General features: G+C 51.4%; 2 protein-coding genes across 4 annotated transcripts in view; one reads left to right on the forward strand and one right to left on the reverse strand.

The window, feature by feature from the left end:
* Positions 1-13292, reverse strand: Ubxn10 (UBX domain protein 10). Of its 2 annotated transcripts, none has more exons than XM_031379212.1 (2): positions 13035-13292; positions 1-2892 (listed from the first exon to the last, which is right to left on the reverse strand). In XM_031379212.1, the coding sequence occupies exon 2, from the start codon at positions 2875-2877 to the stop codon at positions 2041-2043; it is 837 nt and encodes a 278-aa protein (XP_031235072.1). In that variant the 5' UTR covers positions 2878-2892; positions 13035-13292; the 3' UTR covers positions 1-2040. The 2 variants fall into 2 exon arrangements, with proteins under 2 accessions (XP_031235072.1, XP_031235071.1); XM_031379211.1 differs by lacking the exon at positions 13035-13292 and adding an exon at positions 6926-7041.
* Pla2g2c (phospholipase A2 group IIC) overlaps positions 7001-23348 on the forward strand; it is a 21300-nt gene continuing 4952 nt past the window's right edge. The window contains exons 1-5 of one of the 2 annotated variants that reach the window (XM_031379214.1): positions 7001-7236; positions 7473-7599; positions 13084-13184; positions 15915-16059; positions 17639-17742. In XM_031379214.1, coding sequence (XP_031235074.1) covers positions 13145-13184; positions 15915-16059; positions 17639-17742 — 289 coding nt within the window. In that variant the 5' untranslated portion in view covers positions 7001-7236; positions 7473-7599; positions 13084-13144. The remainder of the gene's footprint in view (positions 7237-7472; positions 7600-13083; positions 13185-15914; positions 16060-17638; positions 17743-23348) is intronic. The other variant, XM_031379213.1, reaches the window with a different exon arrangement.

The following is a 23348-nucleotide window of genomic DNA, read 5'->3' on the forward strand; positions in this document are numbered from 1 at the left end:
TGTGGTTTCACACAAATCAGCTTTTATTGTTCATCTCATTATCTTTTGTCCAAGAAGAAAAAGAGAGAGGTTATTACGATGGCTCAAATCTAGCTTTAATCATGCCTCCTGGAAGATCCTAAAATATTCCTATGCTTCATGCCACTCCCCTTTTCCCCACCACCTTCAAATTCCAAACCAAAGCAACAGCAAACTCCTAAATCCAGGAGTTTCTCACTCCACTAAGCTTCATTTCTCACTCGAGCATTCTAAAGCTTTGGATCACCAAGCTGGGGGTAGGTATGGGAGGTGGTTATTCTTACCATAGAGTAGGTGTGTGATTTTTTTTTATAAGCTCCTAGATTGGGGGCAGAATTGTACCCTTGGGGGTAAGTGGAATGCCTGTATTGGGGAGGGGGTCCAAGCTCAAGCTACCAGTCCCTTCTGTCATGGTCATTGGGTAGACGAGGTGGCCAGCTGCATGATCTTGCCCCATCAAAGTCGAGTCCCAGCTGACCTTTCTTTCCCATCAACAAAGCCACTAACCTAGGCAGGATGGTAAATCTTGCAAACGTTCGGGAATATCCTAGTCCAGAGTGATCTGTGTGGTGTGGGAGGTATCTGGTGTAGGAGGACTCTGTTCAGAGTCATCATTGCTGTCACCAAGGGATAGTGTGCTAGAAGGAACACCTGTAACTGCTGGTGTTGGCCCATGCACGAGATGCCCCTGTTGCGGAGGGAGTGACACTGAGATGTTCCAGAAACTCCTAAAACCCGCCTTGTCTGTGAACTGAGGGTGTGTGTGTCGGGGGCATGTGCCAGTCAGTACCCAGGACATGTGGTGCTTAGGCTCCAAGGGGGACAAAGTGCCCAGAAGGTCTCAGTGTTCCTGACTCTAAATGGGGATTTGGCCATCACGGGATGCAGATGACTTGTGGGTGTCTGGCTGAACCTGCAACACGAGAGCACTTTGGCAAATGATCTGTATCCCCAGGGGAAAAAAAATAAAAACAAGACTCTGCCGTGCTTGTGACAGCTCTGGCTAAGGCGGGGAGGGGCACTCCATGCCAGTCAGCCAGCTGCACAGCATGGTCTCAACAGGGGCACAGGAAAGAAACCCCCATGAGCTGCCTTCCTTCTCCTACGGAGGACCTGACCCCAGGGCCCACTTTGCAGCACTGGCCTTCCATGTTTGACGTGGTTGAGAGCCACTGAGCCTGGGGGATAAAAGAATTTACCTGTGCTCAAGTAGGCCAAGGCGTTGTTAGTGTGAACTCGGACAGACATGTGGCTGTGTGCATCTTAAAGACAGGCTGCTGCTTGTTTTACTTCCGTTTTGGAAGGTTTCTGCACATAGACAGGGGCTACCAAGGAGCTCCAACCGCCAGTCCACTCAAAAGTAGCCCTGGCTAGTCCATGGCTGGAGAGGCCATTTACATGGGCTAGCTCTAGGACGTTTCAGAGATGTGTGCTGGGGGACCTGTGACAGCAGAAGGCAATTCTTCCCTTTGCTGCCACCTCGCACCAACAGCGATCCTCAGGGATCTCTGCTGGTGCAGCTGGAAAGGGAGGCTGCGTCCAAGCACAGGGTCAACAGCTTGTCTCTCACAGTATCTCAGGAAACACCAATGACAGTGCCGTGATCCCTAAAGCCTGGTTATTTACTAGACTAGAATCCTCTCTGGGAAGAGTTTAATCTGGTGACAAGTACAGAGAAGCAAAGTATTGGCTTTGAGAGACCCAGGGTTCACTGCACTGACAGAAGATTCTAGAAGGAGCCAGCAGTGCACAGTAGATATCCTGGCCACAGCTGCAGTCCAGGAACGGATAAAGAACTTCCTTGTGGCTGCTGGAGAGAATTTGGGGCTACGAGGAAGTTTTCCAGAGAGGGCTCTTCCCGTGTGTAGATTCGTCCCTGCCGCCACAGATCTGCTATACAGACAAGGCCCTGGGGTCTTAGCTGCACTGGGCTCACGTGGCACCTGAAACCAAGGCTGTGTTGGAGGCTTCAGGCTGCCCAACATTCTCTTTGCTCAAAGACCTCAGCCTGGTGCGGAGGGCTCAGGGCCACCCCTCCCCCTCCTCCTGGGAGATGCCCAGCACGGATTTATGGAGAATGCCACACTCCTGGAGGGACCTGCTGAGGTCAGAGAAACGTCTCCTGGGCACCTCCATCGTTTCAAGGCTGCAGTGTTGGTAGGTGGCTTTGTTTTTCTGCTCAGCCACCTGGAGGACGGTCTGGAGGTTGTCACTGGGCCTAAAGTAATGCACGAACCTCTGGCCTGAGGGCGAGCGGACAGCCAGCAGCAGCCTCGGCTCTTCCTCTGACGGCTCCTCCACCTTCGAGGCCCTGCCTTTTGAGGAACTCTGCCTTTTGGTTTGGATGACTTTCGTTCTGGAGTCTTCCTGGCTTGACTTGACAGTGGCACGGGCCTCCTCTTGGTAAAGGGCCTGGACGCTGCTCAGCTGCAGGGAGCTGGTCTTGCTGGCCACAGTGTCCACGGCCTCTTCCTCTAAGCTCCTCCTGTTGATGGATGGGAGGACTGGGTACTTATTGAGAGATGAAGCGGTCCCTATGGGCGCCTGCTGCAGCAGCTCCGGCATCTCATCAGGAGCTCCCTGAGATGTTGAGACAGTTGCACAGACTCCTGGTTTCTTGTTGCTTGGTGACCCGGAGGAACGTGATGGAGGTGAAGAAGATAGTATGGTGGGGGAGCCATCCCCCATGCCTTGGGGTCTGTGCAAATTCGGCCGCTTCCGGCCCTTGGCAGACTTGGGCCTGATGACGTGCATCCTGAGTGGGCTGGGCTGCCAGGTGAAGCTGTTGGCTGCGGTGTGTCGGCTGACCACAGTGCTGCGTTCAGGTGGTTCAAAGTTCACAGGAGCTTCTATGGCCATTGCTTCTCAGGACCCCTAAGGAAGCAGGCAGAAACAGACAAGGCCATGGGTTAAGTTTCCGGAGACACTGGGGCTCACTCTTCTGCCATGTGCTGCTCACTGGGAGAGTAAGCGCCCCTGGACCAGAGGCGGGGGCTACCTCTGGTTTTCGGACATGGGGGAGCGGCTGTGACTCATCCATTACAAGCACTTGGAACACACATCAGTGATCCAAAGTCCTTGGAACTTAAATTCTTCAAGTGAGTGAAAGCCACAGGTCTGCAGATATTTTCAAGGAATGGTAAGTACTCTGAAGAAAAGAAAGGCCGATGTTTGCTCTCAGGGAGAAAGGCCTGCGTACAGAAAGACCAGTCAGAGAAGGAACAGGCCACGTGACAAGCTGGAGTCAAGGTCAGACAACCTTCTCCATGGATGCGTTTGTTTGTTTGTTTGTTTGTTCTGGGCTAGGACATAACCAGTATGGTCACACACTCAAGAGAGTGCGCTGTGCTCTGGTAACATCTGATTGGGACCAACCCAGAAAAGTGTCCAGGGGACAGAAGGGCCACAGGGAAGTCCTACAACAGGCAGAATGTACTGGCTTCCAGAGTCCTCACTGGCTCCCAGGGCTGGAAGCTCCCTTAGGGAGTGGCCAACACAGACAACACAGATGCAGAGATGAGAGTGTCAGAGGCAGACTGTGTTTGCTCAGAGAGGGGAAGGTAACCCTGCTAAGACTTTCTAGAGGGCAACCAGGCTCAGCTCCACTCAATAGCAGGTCACTTTTCTAGACAAGGGACACTGTCTGCCTTGACATCATTTACTGTGGACACACCACCCTCTGGGATCCCCATCCCTCCACCCCCTGCTGTGGGTCTTCCTCAGCCCTCCTTCCCTGGCTGCCTACACTTTGTCCTTACACACAGGTCACACGGAACGTGGCTCACCAGCCTGGTCAGTGGTGAGAGGACAGGGACTGCTCTGATCACCTGCTAGAACTCACAGGGTTGCTCAGGTTCTGGACAAGGGGTCCACAAGCCTCCACAAGACAACTTAGAGAGCATCTATTTTGACTTTTCGGTCTGTACTGTCCGTAGACACCAGGCAGCTCTGCCTCCGCAGGACAGCCCTGGGTAGGATCAAATGGATGGCTGTGACTTCTGTTGGTTATAGGCCTGTCTTGTGTGCTTCTGTTATTCTAGGTCAGTGCTGTGTACCTGTTGCTCTTCAACGGGAGTTAGCAGCTTTTGACCCTGCAATATGATGTCATCCACAGGCATACAGGCCACCTTCCTAAGTAGCCTTGGACACGCGTGACCCATGGTTTCACACGCCTGCTTTAGAACATTTCCCTAAGATGTTGGTTGTGGCTCTTCTCCTACTTAATGCTAAGCATTAAACAGCTGAGAGATCCCAGGCCCCAAATGTGCCCTGTCCACTGCATAGAATGGGCAGGATGCTGACTTCAAGGCTCCCCCACCCCCACTCCCGTGCCCTATGCAGTTGACTCAAGACGACAAAACATTTCCTGGGTTGGTTGGTTTCTTCCTCCTGCACACTGTCACTCACCTCAGAGTTGACTTCCCCGAAGCTCCTCCATCATGCAGCCCTCGGGAGGGCTAGTCCAAGTCTTATGTGTGGCCCCCGCTGCTCTACGTTGTTCTCTTCTGCACTAGACCACCAGAAGCCAGACCACAAGAAACCAAAACATACTGCTTCTACGAATCCAGGGCAGCCTGCTGTTCAAAATCTCTAACCAGGTTTCCTTCCTCTTTCATGTTTTAGTTCTGTTTACCCATGTGTCCTGTGCGTCTGTGTGTTCTGCATGTTTGTGGGCATGTGTGTGGGCAGGTAGACGTGCATAGATGGAAGCTCAAGGTTGATGTCAGTGGGAATCATCCTCCATGGCTCTTATGCCTTATTCATTGAGGCAGGACCTCTCAATCAAACCCAGAGCTCATCCGTATGACCAGTCTTGCTAGACTGGGGATCCTGTCTCCACCTTCCAGGGCTGGAATTATAGCATTCACCCAGCATTTTCATGGACTGTGGGGATCCAAATTCTGGTCCTCAGGCAAGTGCTATACCCACTGAGCCATCACCTCTGCCCCGTTCAGAGAGCTTAAAAGGCTCTGTGGCTGTCCTGCCTCTATACACAACCAAACCCTTCTCCACTCCTGTCCTCTGTTCTCCATGCCCAATCTGGCTGCAGGCAGTTCAGAAACTTATGCCTGCGCAAAAAGTTTTGATGCCAGAAACGCCTGCCCATTCCCTTGTTCATTTATTTTCTGATCAACTATAAGGGATTTTTTTTTCTTCCCTATGAGTTTCTCATTCGGAGTGGCAGGAGAAAGCCATAGCTGTCCAGCTGAGGCGAAGATAAGCATCTAGCTAAGCTTCCATCCTTCTCACTTGGGAATGGCTATTAATTTGCCACAGCTTCTACAGAATTATCGCAGGCTTGGCTTCCAACGCCCACACACGCCTGGGGAAGGTTTGGCTGTCAGGAAGTTTGGTAACTTAGAAACCCTCTCCCTAACAACTTTGATGAGGAAAGTCATGTGTTCTTCCAGGCACTCTGCTGGGTTATTTTTAACAGTCAAACTTGAGTGTGTGCGTGTGGTTGCTATACCTTTTGGTACTCTATATAATTAGCCGTGTTGGGGGGGGGGGTGTCACATTCAAGACACCCTGGTCATAAGATAACATGACTTGCAAGCTATCTCAAGAGAAAAAAAAAAACCTCAATTATGACTAATTCTCATAAGCCCACTCATGGCTATTTCGAGACTAACACCTCCTTCAGGTAAAGCCGTTACACCCAACCTGCTTTTATAACCCACCGCCTCCTCCCCAGCATAGAGACCATCTGCTACATGGAGGGAACACCAGCTCCCACCCCCAGAACAAGGGCAGGATGCTGCAGGAAACAGGTGTTTGGAGAACTGCAGCCATGGTGCCTTCATAGACACACACACATACACACACCCTGGGTCCCAAACTCTGCCTTTGCCCTCAGTCCAGGCTCCTGCGACAGCATAATTCCTGCCTGGTTAATTTCACCACCTCTAGGGGCTGGCAGAGACTCAACCACAAAGTGATTTGACAACATCTAGGTGTAGGCATCCATCACGCTGCCAGCAGAAGAGGCAAGTAGCCTGTTTACTTAAACACAATAGTCAGGAGGCAGATGACTGCTAGGAAGCAGGAGACAAAACACTGACCACCATTTCCAAACATGTTGCCCGCCAGAAGGGCAGGTGCCCATTCCTTAGGATTATCACCACTGGAACAGGAAGGAGGGGCCGTTGGACACCAATGAAATCAAGATTCCCCTTGTTTTCCAATGGTGCCCACAAGCCACCACGGGGTCTGACCGTGGTACTTCACAACCCAAATCTAAACCTACATGGAAAGCAGTAAAATACAACCTCCTACGAACCATCTGCTGGCATATACCGGGACACGTACACGTGCATTGGTCTTTTAAAATTGTTTATCAGTTACTGCCACCCACTGCTGCCACCCCATAGTCCCCAGCCTGGCTTACAAAATTAAACTCTGTAAAGGAACCAACCCCGGGGAGGGGGGCGGCCGAATGCCGAGAGAGAGAAGATCGAAACCCTTCGCTGCGCTACCCCAAACCAGAGATTAGAATGTGGGAAACCACAAGCCACCAAGAGAGCGAAGCTTTGCAAAGAGAACCGGGGTTGATTCCAGGATAGAAGGGCGGGCTAGGGGGTTGGGGAGAGGCCCCTATTATTTCCGCGGTCTGCCAGGCCTGGAAGCAAAGCTTCAAGTGCAGAAGGAGGAGTGTCAGGGAATGGCAGAAAGGGCTGGAACTGGAATGCAGACCTGGGTAAAGGGCACGGAGCTGCGGGAGGCTCCCTCGCTGCAGCTCCTGCCTCTGGACACGACCCAGACTCAGGGGCTGGCTTGTAGACGCCCCTCCCACGAGACCCCTTGGCTGCTGCAGACTCAGGCTCCAGCCAGGTTGGCTCTGTCCCTGGGGAAAGCCGCTCAAAAGGCCTGGCTCTCACTTTCTGGGGACCCACAGCGGGCCTCTCACCTCGCAGCTCAGCTCCATCCGCCTCCTGTGCCTGCCTGCGACCAGCTGGTAAACAGCCCCGTCTCCCTGGCAACCACCAAGGGGTGGGGGGCCACGTGCTTCCGGTGGGACCGGAACCTGCCAGACCAGGACCACAAGCTGAACTGGACTAGGGCGCGGAGGGCAGAGGGCTATAGCCCGTGTTTCACGGATTCCAGGCTCAGGACCTTGGTGTGGCCCTGCCCCATGGAGGCCACAGGGCCCTGGGCCTGGGCCCCTGCCACCGGAACTCTTCTTCCTGAGGTGGCCTGACCCTGTGTCTCCTGGGGAATGTGCGTTCAGGGGAAAGGGAGCCCTGCCCCAGAGTCGGGGTTAGGGACCAGATCAAATCCGTCTATCCTGGGCCTGACTTTGTCAGTGTCCTGGTTTTAAAACAGAGCTGTGCAGCTCATTCCCGAGACCCTTAGAATCCGAGTGGTGATTTTTTTTAGGGTACGTTGTCATGGGGGTTCCCACTCCGGGGCCCCCAGTCTTGTGATCGCCACCCCATATTTATTTCTTCCTTAAGGGTCTAACTATATACGGTCAGCAACTCCAGCCACTTCACCGAGTTTCCCAACCGCTTTGAGATTTGGAGGCCCGCCGCCCGACTGCTTTCTCAGAAGCTATGGTCCACTACCTCAGCCATTTTGTTGGTAAGAGTCCTCCTGGCCCTACTGTCATCCCATCCATGTGATGGATGCCGTAGCTGGAATCTGTCCGTCCACACCAAGCCATGACATGTCACACATATGGATGGTCTCAGGCATGAGCCCCTCAGCCCTCCCTGGCCAGCCTTCTGTTTCCTGCCCCCTCCGATGGCTATTTCAAATCCTATCTGTCCTCCAAAAACCTCCCACGAGCTGTCTTCCTTCCTCCCTGTGGGATGACAGTCTCCTGCCCTCTGCAGAGGAAAATAGAAACCATTGAATGTGAACCTTCTTAGTTGTCTGCTGTCAGACCAGCGGGCTCCCAGCCCTTTGCATGCTTGCTCTCTCGCCTCTGGTCTGCTGGAATGGAAGAGGCTGTCTTCTGATCCCGTCCCTGTTAGCTGCCTCTGAGGTGCTCCCAACCACAGACACACACACACACACACACACACACACACACACACACCCTTCCTAGGCTCAACACCCTTGCTTCTGACTTGAATGAAGATTCTCCTCTGTCTTTGTCCCAATCTAATAAAATCTTCCTTCCAAGCTGGCATTAAGATGACTTTAAAGCTGGGCGGTGGCGGCACAGTCCTTCAATCCCAACACTTGGGAGGAAGAGATAGGCACATCTCTGAGTTCAAGACCCGCCTGGTCTACAGAGCAAGTTCAAGAACAAGCATAACTACATAGGGAGACCTTGTCTCAAAAAAACAAGGAATGCTTTGAAGGGAGTCCCGCTGGACTCTGCACTAGACAGACCCTGAGAGTAATTTAGTGATTGAACCAGGAGACGTTACTAATAGTTAAGAGCCACAGATTCATTACCTAACATTATGGCCACATCTTAGTTACCTGCTTTATGCTGTGGGTGCAGGGATGGGTTTTTGATATGAGCACAATTCTAAGACCTTGTCAACACATTCACAGTTGGGTCAGAAAGACACATTGCTCATGGATAGAGCTATAAAGGGTAATGTTTTCAGTAGAGTTTGAGCCAAGGGTAGGAGAGCTGGCTAGATGTGGTTGGTGACCAATAGGCTGTGATTGGTGCCAATGGCACTTTTCTTTGGGAGCTGGCATGGAGCAGTTCATTTCAGTGATGGGCTGTTAGCCCATCTCAGAGAGGAAGCTGCTGACCCTGGGAGAGCACTGGCTGTGGATGGGAGCCTGGGCTAGGCTGGCTGTGGATGGGAGCCTGGGCTAGGCTGGCCTCCTTTCTGGGAATTCTGTCTCTAGATATCCCTGAGGCATCTATATCCCCAGGAAGGTACAGCTGGCACTTTCAGAAATTGGTTGTTTTGAGTCGCAGAGTTGCTGGCTTACATCTTCTTAATGATTCTGTCAGAAGTCTCCAGGTGATGCTCTCCAGCCCTTCAGCGCCCACTCAGAAAAGATTAAAGTAGATCCTTCATCAGCTATTTTCCCATCACCTAAGAATTATGCAGTCCTTTGAGAATCGAAGCGGTTTCAATCCCTTGGTCCCCGACTGCGTGCGAGGGTGGTGTCTGTGCCCTTGCTGGAACATCCTGAAATGCTGCTTACACCCGTGGTCCATTTCATGTTCAGCAACACATGAGTCTTTGTTCTCTGTCGTGGTGTGATGCAGCCCCGTGGGGAAGAAGAGGCAGCCGGCTAGTCCCTGCCTTCATTTCCTGACCTGCACCACAGAGAGTAGCTTCAAAGAATGTCCCCTCTGATTGCCTGCGCTGAACATGCACACACACTCACCAGATTCTCGGAAGATGGCTGGAGGCTACTCTCCTGTCTGCTTATGATGTGTCAGCTCATCTTTCTTTGTACCATGCCTCCACTCTCCGGCTCTCTCCTGGGCTCTAGCCAGCTTGTCCTCCAAATGAGCCTTAGGTGTTTTCATCTCCAGTGTCCTGCTCCTGGCTCTCCAAGGTGAAGCTAAACTGCTTGATTCTTCCAGACCCTTCTTGAAAGTCACCTGTTCTGTGAAGGCTTTTCCCAAGCAGCTGTGTCCCCCTAGCCCCTCCCAATGGCCTATCTTAGGTTGCTTCTGGTCTTATACGCCCAAGATGGCACCGTGTATGCACCTTTCCCAGGTCAGCTCCTCAGATATCTATGAATCTTCTCCACAGAGACACCATCCATTGGGGCTTCTTTGTCTTTAAAAACAAAACAAAAAAAAACAAAAAAACAAAAAAACCAACTGAGTTCAGGGCCTTTTGCTAATGAATAGGAGAACAGTTTTGGGAACTTAGCAGGAGCTGGTCTGACAACTCACTGTGTGCCACCCCCACTCTCAGGTTCCCAAGTGGCATATCATTTGGACCTGCCTTCGAGACTGGCCATAGAACTGGTGGGCGTGGTCTCCGGAGTTGAAGCAGCAGTTTGAATCTTTGCTCCAGCACTTTCCCATGGGACACCTTGGGCATGCCGTTAACTTCTTCCCTAGACTAGTTTGCACATCTGTAGAATGGGCCTTTCAGACTGGTTGCTTTGAGAAAAAATGAGGCAATCCATTAACAGTCTTGGCCTGGCACCTGGCACAGGGAACTACTTTGTTCTTGTCTTACCTGACACTCTCCTTCTGTACTGGATACATTGCCTAAGGGCAGGAACTTGCTTGTCCTCCCTCCGTCCCACTCTTTGCCCTCACAAAGCCTGCTTGTGGCAGATGCTCAGCAAATGAGAAATCGTTGGTGACATTGATTCTAACAAAGACCCACAAGCCACTAGTTAGCACCCCAAGGCTAACTAGTTTGGAATGTAAATGGCTTCCCTTGGGGCTGGCTGAAGGCAAGCCCGCCAGGTTTTGTGGGTTTGTTTTTTATATTTTTCAGCTTGTTCCCAGAGAATCTGTAGGCCCATTTTGAACTGGTGACTTCTAGATTTCAATCTGTAGCCAGTGTTTTTCTCTGTTGACTTAGATCCTGTTAGACCCATAGACTGAGAGCACAAGTAGCATTTAAGAAGAACGTGCATAATCTAATCCCAAGGCCAACTGGCTGGCATGACTATGCACAGCTCCTTAGAAGTCAGCCTCCTGAGAGATGCTCAACAGACAAGTTTCTGGCTAATAAAATGGAACCGCCAAAGAGATACAGTGTTACATTGCATCTCTCTGGAACATATCCAAGCGTGTCTGAGCACTTCCTGTCTGGTTAAAGGGAATATATCAAACTGTCACTCATCTTGGCCTCATGTTGACCAGGCAGTTTCACACCAGGAACATCTAGAATCTTGCTGGCGCCACAGAAGACAAAGGTCATTGGCTCTACTTCACAGACGGGAAACTCGGGGTCCTGCAGCTTAAGGTCCACTGACAGGAAATATTGGGTCTGTTCCAACTCTCTTTGACATCGACTCAGAGCTCATCGCTCCCCACCATTGCCGCCTCCTGCACAAAGTCAAATTCAGCAGCTGTGGTCGGGCACGATGTTGTTGACAGAAGTCAAGGCCCATATGGGGCTCTTGGTCTATGCCTGGGCTCTGTTTATCTGTAGTCAGCTCCTCAGCCTTCTTTGGACCTTCCTTGGGATCTTCTCATTAGCTGAGTACACAGTTGGCACTTCAGTTGGATTTTGTTACCAGGAACGCACTCCAGGCCCCTTTGTGTGTGAAGTCTCATTACCTGCTGGTTCAAAAGATGTGAGTCCTTTCTTTGTAGCCCAAGCCTGGGCCTGGTTTTGTCAGGTTCCCATGGAGACAGAATTTAATTACAAAAGCTTGTACAGCTGTTGAAATGATTGGCCAGGAGCAGCCTGGTTAGGACCCTCCCCCCCCACCCCCACCCCCCGACCTCTCAGCATCCACCAAGGTTGTACCAAAGAAGGCATAGTAGCTGGCATACCAGGTGGGCTCTCCCAAAGCTCTCGCTTTGAAATAGGTCTGACATTTTGACATTTTCCAGGGAAAGTTGACCACAGAATGAAAACCTATCTGAGACTTTGGACCTGCCAAGTCCTCACGGCTCGGACAAGCTGTTGTGTCCTCTTCAGGACCTGTGACAGTCACATGTAGCCTGATGTCTCATGGGGCTGATGGTGAACACTTGGACTAGAAATAAGCTGTGTGCTGATGGTAGGGCCAGTCCTCGGAGGGGCAGACGTCCACGTTCTCCCCCATTGCTCCATGGGAAATGTGCCTTTTGGTCTTCCCATCTCAGTATGGTTCTAATGTGAATGTCCCGTCTATGCATGAGTTTGATTTAAGTCCCAAGATCTTTGTCATTTGCCAGCTGGTCCACTTGTCAAGTCCATGGGACGAGACATCTGTAGGAATTTATTCATTCTCTCTGTGCCTCTGTTATCTCTCTCCAGCCAACTATCCATCTTTTTTTTTGGAGACAGGATCCTTCAAACTTGCTAGGTAGCCAGGGATGACCTTGAACTCCTGATCCTCCTGTCTCCACCTCCCACATGCTGGGATTATAGGTACAGGCCAGCATGACTAGATGGAGGCCAGGGTTTTGTGGTGCGAGGCTAGCTAGCACTCTGACAGCTGGGCCACATCCCCAGTCCATCCCCATCTCTTAGGTGGAGCTGGAAACCCTGAGGCTGATGTGGTAACTGTGACACAGTCAGTGGTTGGCATTATTCACAGAGGTTTGTTTCCACGTGCCAGCAGGAGAAACCACGCTTTAGTGGGACGGAGTTTGTAACTCTGGTAGCAGGGGTTCAAAGGAGAAACCCTGCAAAATGGCAGAGGATGCTGACAGCCTCGGCTTTCCTGAACCACACTCCATGATGGACACCATATATGCCATTTAAAGCTGGGATCACTGGGGAGGAAAGGACAGGCAGTGAGAGTGTTCCCAGAGAAAGAAAGACTCCGGCAGCACTCACTGTTTCTTTACAAAGTGACAGGAGAGGGTGTCATATTCAGCCATCCCTAGTCCTGGCAAAGATCTCTTAAAGCCCTGTGCTAGGTGCATCCAAAGGCCTGTTTTGTAGGGGTTGGTCTGGCACTGTTATGTTCTCAGATGCTAAATTCCGTACCCCAATGAGGAGATTCTCCTATCCACCAGCTTTTGTTGTGCAAAACCTTGCCTCCTATGCTATTCCTGGTTGGTTAATAAAAATGCCTCCAGCCTGGGCTGGGCAGGAGAGAGGACGGGAGTGAGGTTCCTGGACTTGGGGTCTCAGGCAGGACCATGGAGGAGAGAGAGGAGGGAGGAGGAAGTTGCCATGGGATAGGTGGATTGGAAGCATGTGACCATGAGGGCGGGCTCGTTGGAGTAGGAGTGACCCAGGTGGAACATGGCAAGTGATATCTTGGGGTTATTGACAGGGAAGTAGGCAAAATAGCATAGAGGGTAGATATCTGCCCAGCTCTATGCTTTAAGGCTTATTATAAATATAAAGGTCTTTGTGTCTTTAATTTGGAACTCTACTATGGTCTAAGTAGGTTACAAACCCTTCACATATTAAAGACAACAAGTAGCTGTGGCAGACCCCCAGAATAATTACCAGGACAGTGGTTTGTAACCGCATGGCCTCTTACTTCCTCCCCAAACAGGAGCCGAACTGGCAGATGAAGGTGAAACCCAGGCACCGTGGACCTCCTGGTCACCTCGGGAATGAAGGGCATCGCTGTCTTCCTTGTCTTTATCTTCTGCTGTAAGTGAAGCCACCAGGGAGGGACGGTGCAGGGGTCTGCGCCTGTGTCACAGGGGAGGCCCCTCCCGGGAGCTCTGAGTGAAGGGAGGGTACGCAGCATCCAGGAGATCTCCGACCTCTGTTTGTGCTGTCATAGAACACTTGGAATCCAGAGACCACATACTGAAAATGACCTTTGACCGTGGCGTGGCGTCAGCTCTCCCTGTCTGCGAGGCCTCCTTCCTTCTCGTCCCGTTGCCTTTATTTAAAGCTGTGTGCTGCCTGCAGAAACAGCAGGCCTGATTCTCTTCCAGAGAAGGTGTCCTGGTGATGCCTAGGGGGTTACTCAGTCAAACCGAGTCACTCCTGCCAGGGTTTCAGATTGCGCACCTCTCCTAAGTGACCAAGGGCTTCCAGGGAGCTGTCTGAGGCCTGCCTAAACAAACAAACAAAACAAAACAAAATCCAGCGTCTCTTCCCAAGTGCCTGGGTTAGCAGCTGGTCCAAAACCAGTTTTGTGGCAGCTTCAGCAGGGCCGCAGTACTTTGGGGTTCTGTAAGTCAGACATACCAAAATCAGGTTTCGCTCTTTCCCCAAGTTGCTAGTGAGCTATGCAGCTTTCAGAATCACACCAATCGAGGTGGAGGTGGCACAGGCTCATAATCTTGGCACTTGGGAAGTGGAGGCAGGAGGATGGAAAGTTCAGGTCAAGGCATCTAACTCAACACTGAGGAGGGAGAGAGCTTGAGAAAACCTCCCTGTCACGATTCGTGTTCCCCTTTGAGTTCATGCCTTTGCTGCCTTTGTATCACAAACCTAATTAAGCCTATAATTAGGGAGTCCGCTGGCCCAGCCGGTAGAGTGCTTGCCTACCATACACCAAAGCCCAGCCTCAGTCTCCAGCACTGAGCCACGTGGAATGGTGCACACTTGGGGTGGAGGTGGAGAGGCAGCAGAGTTAGAAGTTCAAGACCATCCTTAGCCACATAAGAGTTCAAGGGCAGCTTCTGTGAGACTCTAACCACCTGATGCTGCTGCCTGGAGCAGAGGCTGACTGGAACGTCAGCCTCTCTGTTGAGGGTCTCTTAGGAAGCTGATTTCTAAGGAGCTGTGCATAGCCATGCGGCCTGTTGGCCTTGTGACTAGACTACATATGTTGTTATTATTATTATTTACATACTATAAAATATAGAGTAACAAAGGTACTGCCTTCTTAGAAACCCGTACTTTTCTACACCTAGATGCAACAACTGCTTTGGAGACCGCACATACATGCATGCATGCACTCACTTATGTGAGCACATACACACTCAAGTGCACACACACACTCTCATACACAGTCAAAATGCTGTAACAAAATAAAACATGTGGCTGGGCAGTGGTGGCGCACTCCTTTAATCCCAGCACTTGGGAGGCAGAGGCAGGCAGATTTCTGAGTTCGAGGCCAGCCTGATCTACAGAGTGAGTACCAGGACAGCCAGGGCTACACAGAGAAACCCTGTCTCCAAAAACCAATTAACTGGGGCTGGCTAGCCCCAGTTCCTGCTTAGCAACAGTTCAGAGGCTTGTCCATTATCATCATTGCAGGTGCTGGAGAAATAGCTGAGAACTACATCCTGATCAGCAAGCAAAGAGATGTAGAGACTAGGCCTGGTGTGGGCTTTTGAAACCTCAAAGTTCACCCACAGTAACACACTTCCTCTGATGAGGCCACACCTCCTAATCCTTCCTTAACAGTTCCACTCCCTGGTCACCATGCATTTAAATATATGAGCCTGTGGGGCTATTCTTACTCAAAAACCCACAACATGCTTATTAAGAAAGGTACATGGAAGTATGTGCCAAATGCACGCAGCCTGGTTCTTTCTCCATCTGCTTCAGTCTCGCTGCCTGGAGTTCAGCTGTTAGAAGTGATATATCCCCAAGACATGCGCTTTGTTGGCCATTCTCCTGTGGGTGGGCATACGTTATTTCCAGTGTTCTGATCTTACAGACCACACTGCCAGCAAACACCCTGTGTATGCATCTCTGTGTTGTTATGTGAGCATTTTGTAAAAGTGAAAAAGCCTGCTGATGCATGCCTGTAAAGTCCAGCACCCAGAAGGCAGAGGAGAAAGATTTGAGCCTGAGCCTGGTAGCCAGGCTTATGTAGTAAGACTAGACCTTGTCTGTTAAAACAAGAGTTGGGTCTGTATGTATTTGTTGTTTTACAGACTGGTCAAGGGTGTTTTCCTGTTTCTCACCCCTGTGTTGTGCTTCTCCTGTGAGACTCTAACTGCCTGCTGCCTAGAGGAGGGACTGACTGGAACGTCAGCCTCTCTATTGAGGGTCTCTCAGGAAGCTGATTTCTAAGGAGCTATGCATAGCCATGCGGCCTGTTGGCCTTGTGACTAGATTATGCACGTTCTTCTTAAATACTATCTGTGTTCTCAATCTAGGGGTTCTAATAGAATCAGTGTCAACAGAGAAAACACTGGCTACAGACTGGAACCTGTGGCTTTGAATTTTCCTAGTTAATGTTGATCAGACCTGGATAGTGGTATAGCAACCCCTGACAGTTGGGGATCCTGGGCTCCATCCTGCTTAGCAAGATACTTTCTGAGTGATGGAGTAACGTAGATCCTATTTTCTTTCCTGTGAAGGAGGCTGATGCCTTGTGGGAGGGCTCTGGACTGCCCGTCCTTCTGCAAACACTCCAGCAAGGCCAGTGGGTCCTCACACTCTTCCTGTTTGTTGTTTTCTCCCTGGCAGGGACAACCTCCACCCTCAGCAGCTTCTGGCAGTTCCAGAGGATGGTCAAACACATCACAGGGCGCAGTGCCTTCTTCTCCTATTACGGATACGGCTGCTACTGTGGGCTTGGGGGCAGAGGGATCCCTGTGGACGCCACAGACAGGTGATGCAGATGATCTGGGCTAACCCTTGTTGCCTTTTCGATGAAGTGCAAGCTTACAGCCAGGAGAGAGGAGGTTGGGAATCCTGGAGAAACAGTGACGAGGCAGCACGAGACAGAAAAAACGGTTGCAGGGTCAGTCTTGAGGAAGCCAGAGCTGAGTCACCTTCCTGTGTGTGACCTGTGACACTGCCCAGGGTGCTGTATGCCTAGGGTCCTTAATATGGCTTGTATGCTGTTCCCATCTTGAGACAACGTCTTATCTTCCAATTCATGTTGGCTCCTAACTTACTATATAGTCCAGGTTGGACTTGAACTCTGGACCTCCCTGCCTCAGCCTCCCAAGTGTTCAGATTCCAGGCATATGCCACCACGTACCCCTCAAACCCAGAACCTCATCCCTGCTGGTCAGCCATACCACAGAGATTACCCCAAGCCCCACTCTGATGGCCTCCACTCAGAGCCCAGTATTCCACCGTCAGTCCTGCCCAGAGCTATGGAGGCCTCATCTTTGCTCAACTGCTCCATTTTTTTAGGTTGATGGGCCTAACAACTGCCCTGCCAGCTCCCAGCCTAATTCCATATTTTAGGAGAGTGAAGCCAAGTGGCCCAGTTTGAAAAAGTTGCCCATCTGGAGGCAGTCTTACGGTACAAAGTTGGCTTCCAGGACAGCTCAAAGGATCCAAGGGTGGGTGGTGTGGACTTTTAGAAAACGTGAAAGCTACTACAGTCTGGGGGAGGGCCCAGTGCGGAGACTAGATAGTGTGTATCTTTTCCCATTTGAAAAACTAAGAAGGGAAATGTCCCTTGGCATCCTAACAGCAGGGCCTGGCACAGTGACTCTCAACCTTCTTATCACTGTGACCCTTGAATACAGTTCCTCATGTTGGGCTGACCCCCAGCCATAAAATTATTTCATTGTTACTTCATAACTGTAATTCTGCTGCAATAAATATCTGATATGGAGGATACCTGATATGAGACACCCCCCCCCCGCAAAGGGTCACGACCCACAGGTTGAGAAAAACACAGGCCTAGCATACAAAACTTGAGTCCCCAGGTTTGTCTCTGGAGCCACAGAAGGCTACTTGGACTTGTGGGATGTTCATTATGAACCCAGCACGGAACCAGTGATCTGCGGCTTCACGGTGAATACAGGAGGCAGCATCCCCACTGTAACCCACCTTACAGCAGTGGGCAGAGAGGATCTCAGACTAAGAGATGCTCAGCCACCCACCCCTAGGGAAAACAGCAGAGCCTGGCCTGGAACAACGATCCACCTATTTCCAGGTCCACCTCCTGCCTCTTCCCACCTCCCGTACCTTGTCTATTGGAGGCCAAAGGTAGATTCAATACTGCACACCATTAGCCCCGGGGCCACAGAGGCCCGAGAGCCCATTTATACATGGGACAGCTGTAAAAGGAAAGATGTTTCAGTAACTCACCTCCCCAACTCCAGTGCCTTCAGGCCTAGAGAAGGGAACAGGTAAGTCCCTCCCAGGTCTCACCCAATGTCCTTTGCTGACCGTCAGGGACACCTACCCGTTGGCACAGACCCTCACCTCTCTCTCCCCACCACTAGGTGCTGCTGGGCTCATGACTGCTGCTACTACAAGCTTAAGGAATATGGCTGCCAGCCCATCTTGAATGCCTACCAGTTCACCATTGTCAATGGGACTGTGACCTGTGAGTAGCTCTCCCTCCGGGGAAACAGTGTGACCCTGGTCCTCAATGGTCACCTCCTTATTAGCCCACTGATCCTCTTAGGGAATGAGACTATCCCAAGTGCTTTGAGATCTAGAAAGCAGATGGAGGAAGGGGCAGGGTGAGACATGTAAGTCTGAAAGTCAGAGCTTCTTGCTTGTTTTTGCTTTTGTTTTTTGAGACAGCATTTCTCTGTATAGCCCTGGATGTCCTGGAACTTACTCTGTAGACCAGGTTGGCCTTGAACAAAGAAATCTGCCTGCCTCTGCCTCTCAAGTGCTGGGATTAAAGGTGTGTGCCACCACCACTTCCCTGCAGCTTCTTGCTTTTTGAAGAGTTCTTGCTTGATTTTTCCTGGTCTCTTTTGCCCACCACTGAATTTCAGCTCCCACAGGGTCCCAGAGCCCACCCTGTTTTATGACTGTGGATTCCTTTGACTTTACAGTTTCTCTAGGCAGCCGTGGCTGTTGAGAGCATTCCCCCAGCCCCCCCTCCCCTTTTTAATGTGTGTGTGGTATATTTGTGTGTACATATGATTTGGGTTTGGTTTGGTTTGGTTTTTTTTTTTTTTTTTTTTTTTTTTTTTTTTTTTTTGAGACAGGGTTTCTCTGTGCGGCCCTGGCTGTCCTGGAACTCTATAGACCATGGAGGCCTCAAACTCAGAGATCTTCCTGCCTCTGCCTCCCGAGTGCTGGGATTAAAGGCATATGCCACCATGCTTGGCGGGCATGTATGTGTGTGCATGCATGCTTGAGTATGTGTGTGTGTGCAGGCATGTGTGTGTGCCTGCATATGTGTGTGTGTGTGTTGATGTATGTAGGCACACTTGTGGGTGAGCAGACATAGGTGGAGACTTGGGATTGAGATTAGCAATTATGCTCTATCTCTCTTCTACCTTATTCACTGAGGCAGAGTCTCTCAGCTGCCCGACGTGGCTAGCTTACTGTGGGGATCCTTTAAGGGCTGGGATTATAGGCCGACCACCACCACACCCACTGGGTATCTGAATTCTCGTCCTCCCGGGTGATTTAACCACTGAATTATCACCCCAGCCCCGACAATGTCCTTTCTATCTGTCATGTGTTAGTAAGACATTTTGCTTGCCTTTTAGTTGAACAAATATTTGCTAAGGGAGGCTGCATGCTAGGCACTGTGACCAATGTGGGTAGGGACAGAAAAGTTAACTAGGCGTGAGGCACTGCCCAGGAGGGGAGAGTGAGGGGGCTGGGAGGAAAGGCACACAGAGTGCCTACTCAAGAGGAGTATGTGTCCTGGTCCGAGGGTGTGGGCATGTGAGAGCAAGTCTAACCTAAACCCATGAAGGCTGTGCGCACGAACCTTTGTCTAGCCTTGTATTCTAGTCCAGTGGAAGGTTTCTTTCATAGCCCAGCACCCCCAGGCCTTAGGGAACAGTGAGCCACGCCTCCCAGGTGTATGCACAGCTGTGTTTCTGGGCATGCATCCACCCCCTCCAAGGTCAGAGGACTACCACTTGCCCCCCCCCCCACTCATCCCTGAGGATAGGGGACTTGTGACTCCATATTGGATGCCCAGTACCCCTCCCAGAGCTGTAGCACAGCACACAGGCAGCCTGAGTGAGGACTGTGACTTCTCCTGGCATCAGCTAAGAGACAGGAAATGTGACAGTCGGGAGGCTCAGACCCCCCCAAAGTAGGAGATTGCCTTCAGTTCAGTATGTCTCATACACAGCCCTGCATAGCTAGCAGAGGGACCTGGTATAAAGAGAGCCTTTGCCTCTGAGGCCTACGCCAACCGTCTGCCCTTCCTTTGCTCCCTGCCAGCTCAGGAGGGTGAGGTAGGCCTGGAAACTGTACCTCCCAGCCCAGAACTCCAGGGGATGGGAATCCATAAGAAGGTATCCAGCAACAGGTGCCGGCCACAGCAGATGGCACATCTGCTAGTTGGCCTGGGCTAGCTAGTGTCTGGAGACAGAGGAAGGACCTGAGAGAGTCGTCCCCACATGTAGCCCATGAGTCTTGCTCCATGCTCCCCAGATGAGAGGTCTGGAGAACGAGGAGACTTGCCCAGGTACCCCAGGACATCAGTGTCACCCTCCAGGGAGCCTGGGTTCCTACGTTGAGCCTGAAGCTGCTACACAGAGTGCGGCAGACCCAGCCCCTCCCACTCTCCTGAGATCGGGAGCTTAAGAAACCCCAGAGCAGACCATCCCAGCAGACCTCTGATGATCACTGAGAGGATGGAGGCCCACAGAGAGGCAGGGCTTGATCCAGATGACCGACTGGCAAGATCAAGACTTGCATGTTGAACCTTCCCAGTGCTCTGGACCTTCTTGCCTGGCTTGAGCCGTGTGGGCTTCAATTTTCTCACCTGTGAAGTGAGAGCAGTGGCTACCCCAGTGTAAAGCTGATGATATGTCCTTTGCACGCCTCTCCTCGGCTCCCAGGATAGACCTCTGAGATAGGCACTTTTCTCCCCATTGTTGCATAAGATGTCAAGGCTCAGAGAGGGTAAGTGGGATGTCCAAGGTCACCCAGCCAGGGAAAGGTTGGAACATCAGGCCCAGGTGGTTCTGTCTCCCTGATGCCCTGCCTGAAGGGTAGGCATCTACTTGATGGGAAGGTTATTACCCAATTGCAAGTCTCTGGGCCTCTAAGAACTGGTGAGGTGCTCTGTCCTGGCTGGGGAGCAGAGTGAACAGACCTAGGTCTAACCTCATACCCGAGGTCTTTGCATTTGTCTGTGCCAAGGAGCCTCAGCTTTCCAGGCCAGCCTCACTCTCCCAGGCAAGCCTGAGTCTCGTCATACACAGGAAGGGGTGAAATCACCCACACTGCGCTAGGTGACAGAGTGACCCAGGAGTGCCCCCTCATGCGACCCCCTGGAGAGGCTGGCCCATGCAGGTGTTTCGTTAGTGCCTGCTATTTTGGACCTGGGAATTTCTGGTTTGGCCCAGCTGTGCCTTTTACTTTGGGGGGGCGGGGCATCAGGACTATTTTTACAATTTTTAAATTGCATGTGTGTAAGTGTTTTGCCTGTGTGTATGTCTGTGCACCACATGCATGCAGTGCCAGCAGAAGCCGGAAGAGGGTGTGAGATCCCCTGAAACTCCAGTCCACCCTCCCCCTCATTGTCTTAATTACAGCTCCTTTGACCTCTGCCCTGTGCTTGCCCCTCTGGGGCTAAAGTCACTCCTGTGACCCTTATGGAGTTAAGCATCTTCCCTGCCCAGGCCACACTGCAGTTCTGAGAGGAGCTGCGCTGGAAGAGTTGATGCCTCCAGCAGTTCTGAAATCCTGCACCCAAACCTGGTCCCAGGTTGCCTAGCAACCAGTGTGACGAGGACTGAGGACTGTGGGGCTGGTGTGGTAGGTGAGGGGTGGGGAAAGAGCTTGGGGTCCGCAGCTTAAAGGGCCACTCAGAGATCAGCACACAACAAAGTTTGAAGGAGCCATGGGGACAGTTTACTTGAAGGGGACAGCTGTCCCAGCAGGGCTGACGAGGTTGCCGCTCCTCCTCTGAGGTGGTTTATATAAGCACTTGGCATTCACAGGGACTTTGAGATCAGCACACTGACACCCCCTTCCACCCACACATGCATGCATATGTGTCAGGTGGAGCCTGGCTGTGGGGGCTAGAGACTGGTTCTAGCCACCAGTACCATGGCCTCCTGCACCTGAAGGCTCTCACCCCTCCCTCTGAAGGGGGGAGGGCTTTTGGCAGTGTTAGCTGCTGGAAGTTTAGTTTGCAAAGATCTTTCTCATTACTGAACATTTGGGGGGGGAGGTTTCAGGATAGGGTTTCTCTGTATAGCCCTGGCTGTCCTGGAACTCACCCTGTAGACCAGGCTGGACTCGAACTCAGAAATCCACCTGCCTCTGCCTCCCAAGTGCTGTGATTAAAGGCATGTGCCCCCACACCGGTCCACCACACTGGCCCCTACTCCCTGGGACCCCTTTCTCTCCCAGCATTCACCTCACCCTGAAATTTCCTCGTGCCTCTTTTATTTGTGGGATGTCCCTTACCTACCAGCTATAATGCAAGCTCCCTGAGAGCCCGGAATGTGACCAGCGGCCATGACAACATGTCTGATGTTACAGACTTAATTTGACTCAGTTTCTGGGAGTTCAGTCATTACTTGGTCCCAGGCCTCTGAGCAGAGGATGCGGAGGCCAACCCACAGCCCCAACTCCCCCAAAAGATTTGTTAACAGTGACTCAGTTCCTTCAGCTAGACCCTACCCCACACTCCCCAGCCAAAGCCTCCATCACTTTCCAAACAGGCACTGCCAGCCAAGGACAGGGACCTTCACGGCACAGGCCTATGGGGGCCATTTCACACCCAGTCCATAACACTGTGCCCCTGCCTGCAAAGCCTCATGGTCATCTCTTGTTGCAACATGTAGTTCATTTTCAAGGGTCCTCAAACTTGTTACTTGGGTTTTCCCATTGGTATGGCCCAAGAGGACAACCTTAAACGCTGGCAAGGATTGAGTTTCAGCTCACAGTTTCACACACCTGGGTCCATTGTCCTTGGCTTTGGTGTTTGTGGGCTGATGGGGAAGTGGATCATTATAGAGGTGAGAACATGCAGCAGAGACTACTCAGGGCAGATATGAAGCCAGGGAGAAAGGCCAGGACCAAATTCAGCCTTCAGAATCCCCCTCCAGTGGCCTACCTCGCCCAGCAGGGCCCTGTCTTCTAAAGTTCCCATGGCTTCCCCCAAGATAGTGCTGCCTTCTGGGGACCAAGTGTTTAATGCACAGTATTCCTACTGTGGGAAGGATATTCATATTTAAACATAACAGGGGTACCCTTGTCTATATGGTATCGTGTTCTTGGGTCTGTGCAGTCTGAAGGTGTGGTTGCTTGTGTCTGTACCCCTTGTCTCTAGACAAAAGCGAGTCACTTGCTAGGAGTTTAATATCTGGTTGATTCATGAGTGGCTGGATGCAAACTCTCATTCAGTAGGCAAAGCTGACATATTTATCCCATTTAAAAGCTAAAGAGACAAGCTTTGGGAGAAGCAGCAACCTGCCTGAGACCATAAAGTATGTGAGCCACAGAGTTGGGTCTAGACCTTGGCTTCCAGGATCCAGGATGGGTGCCTTTCTGTGATCCACAGGTCACATAAGTACAGTTGCTAAAGGCTCTAGCCAATGGTGATGGACCAGCAGTATGGCTGGAGATCAACAATGAGCAAGACACAGTCTCCGACCTGTACATCAGGGGAGGATCTAGTCAGAGAGCTGGGGGTGCAGCTCACTTGATAGAATGCTTGCCTCACATGCACGAAGCCCCACATGAAAGAGCATGGTTGTCCACGCCTAGAGTCTCAACACTCAGAAGATGGCCTTAGAGTCAGGAGTTCAGAGTTATCTTTGAGTGGCACAGGAGTGAGTTAAGCCCAGCCTGGGCTACATGAGAACATATCTCAAAAAAGAAAAACTAAAAATGGTCGGGGAGATGGCCCTGCTTTGGTCCAGGACCCGCGTTCAGTTCCTGGCACCCCAATGGCAGTTCACAACCATCAGCAACTGTAGTTTCAGGAGATCTGACATCCCCTGCTGATGGCCGTGGGCTCCAGGCACGCACACAGTGTCAACAAAA

This window comes from Mastomys coucha, unplaced genomic scaffold (assembly GCF_008632895.1).
Source record: "Mastomys coucha isolate ucsf_1 unplaced genomic scaffold, UCSF_Mcou_1 pScaffold18, whole genome shotgun sequence".
In the NCBI taxonomy this organism is placed as follows: Eukaryota; Metazoa; Chordata; class Mammalia; order Rodentia; family Muridae; genus Mastomys; species Mastomys coucha.

What these genes read in the sequence shown, in the direction of transcription:
- Ubxn10 (XM_031379212.1), bottom strand. Translation starts at nt 2,877, where the DNA reads ATGGCCATAGAAGCTCCTGTGAACTTTGAACCACCTGAACGCAGCACT.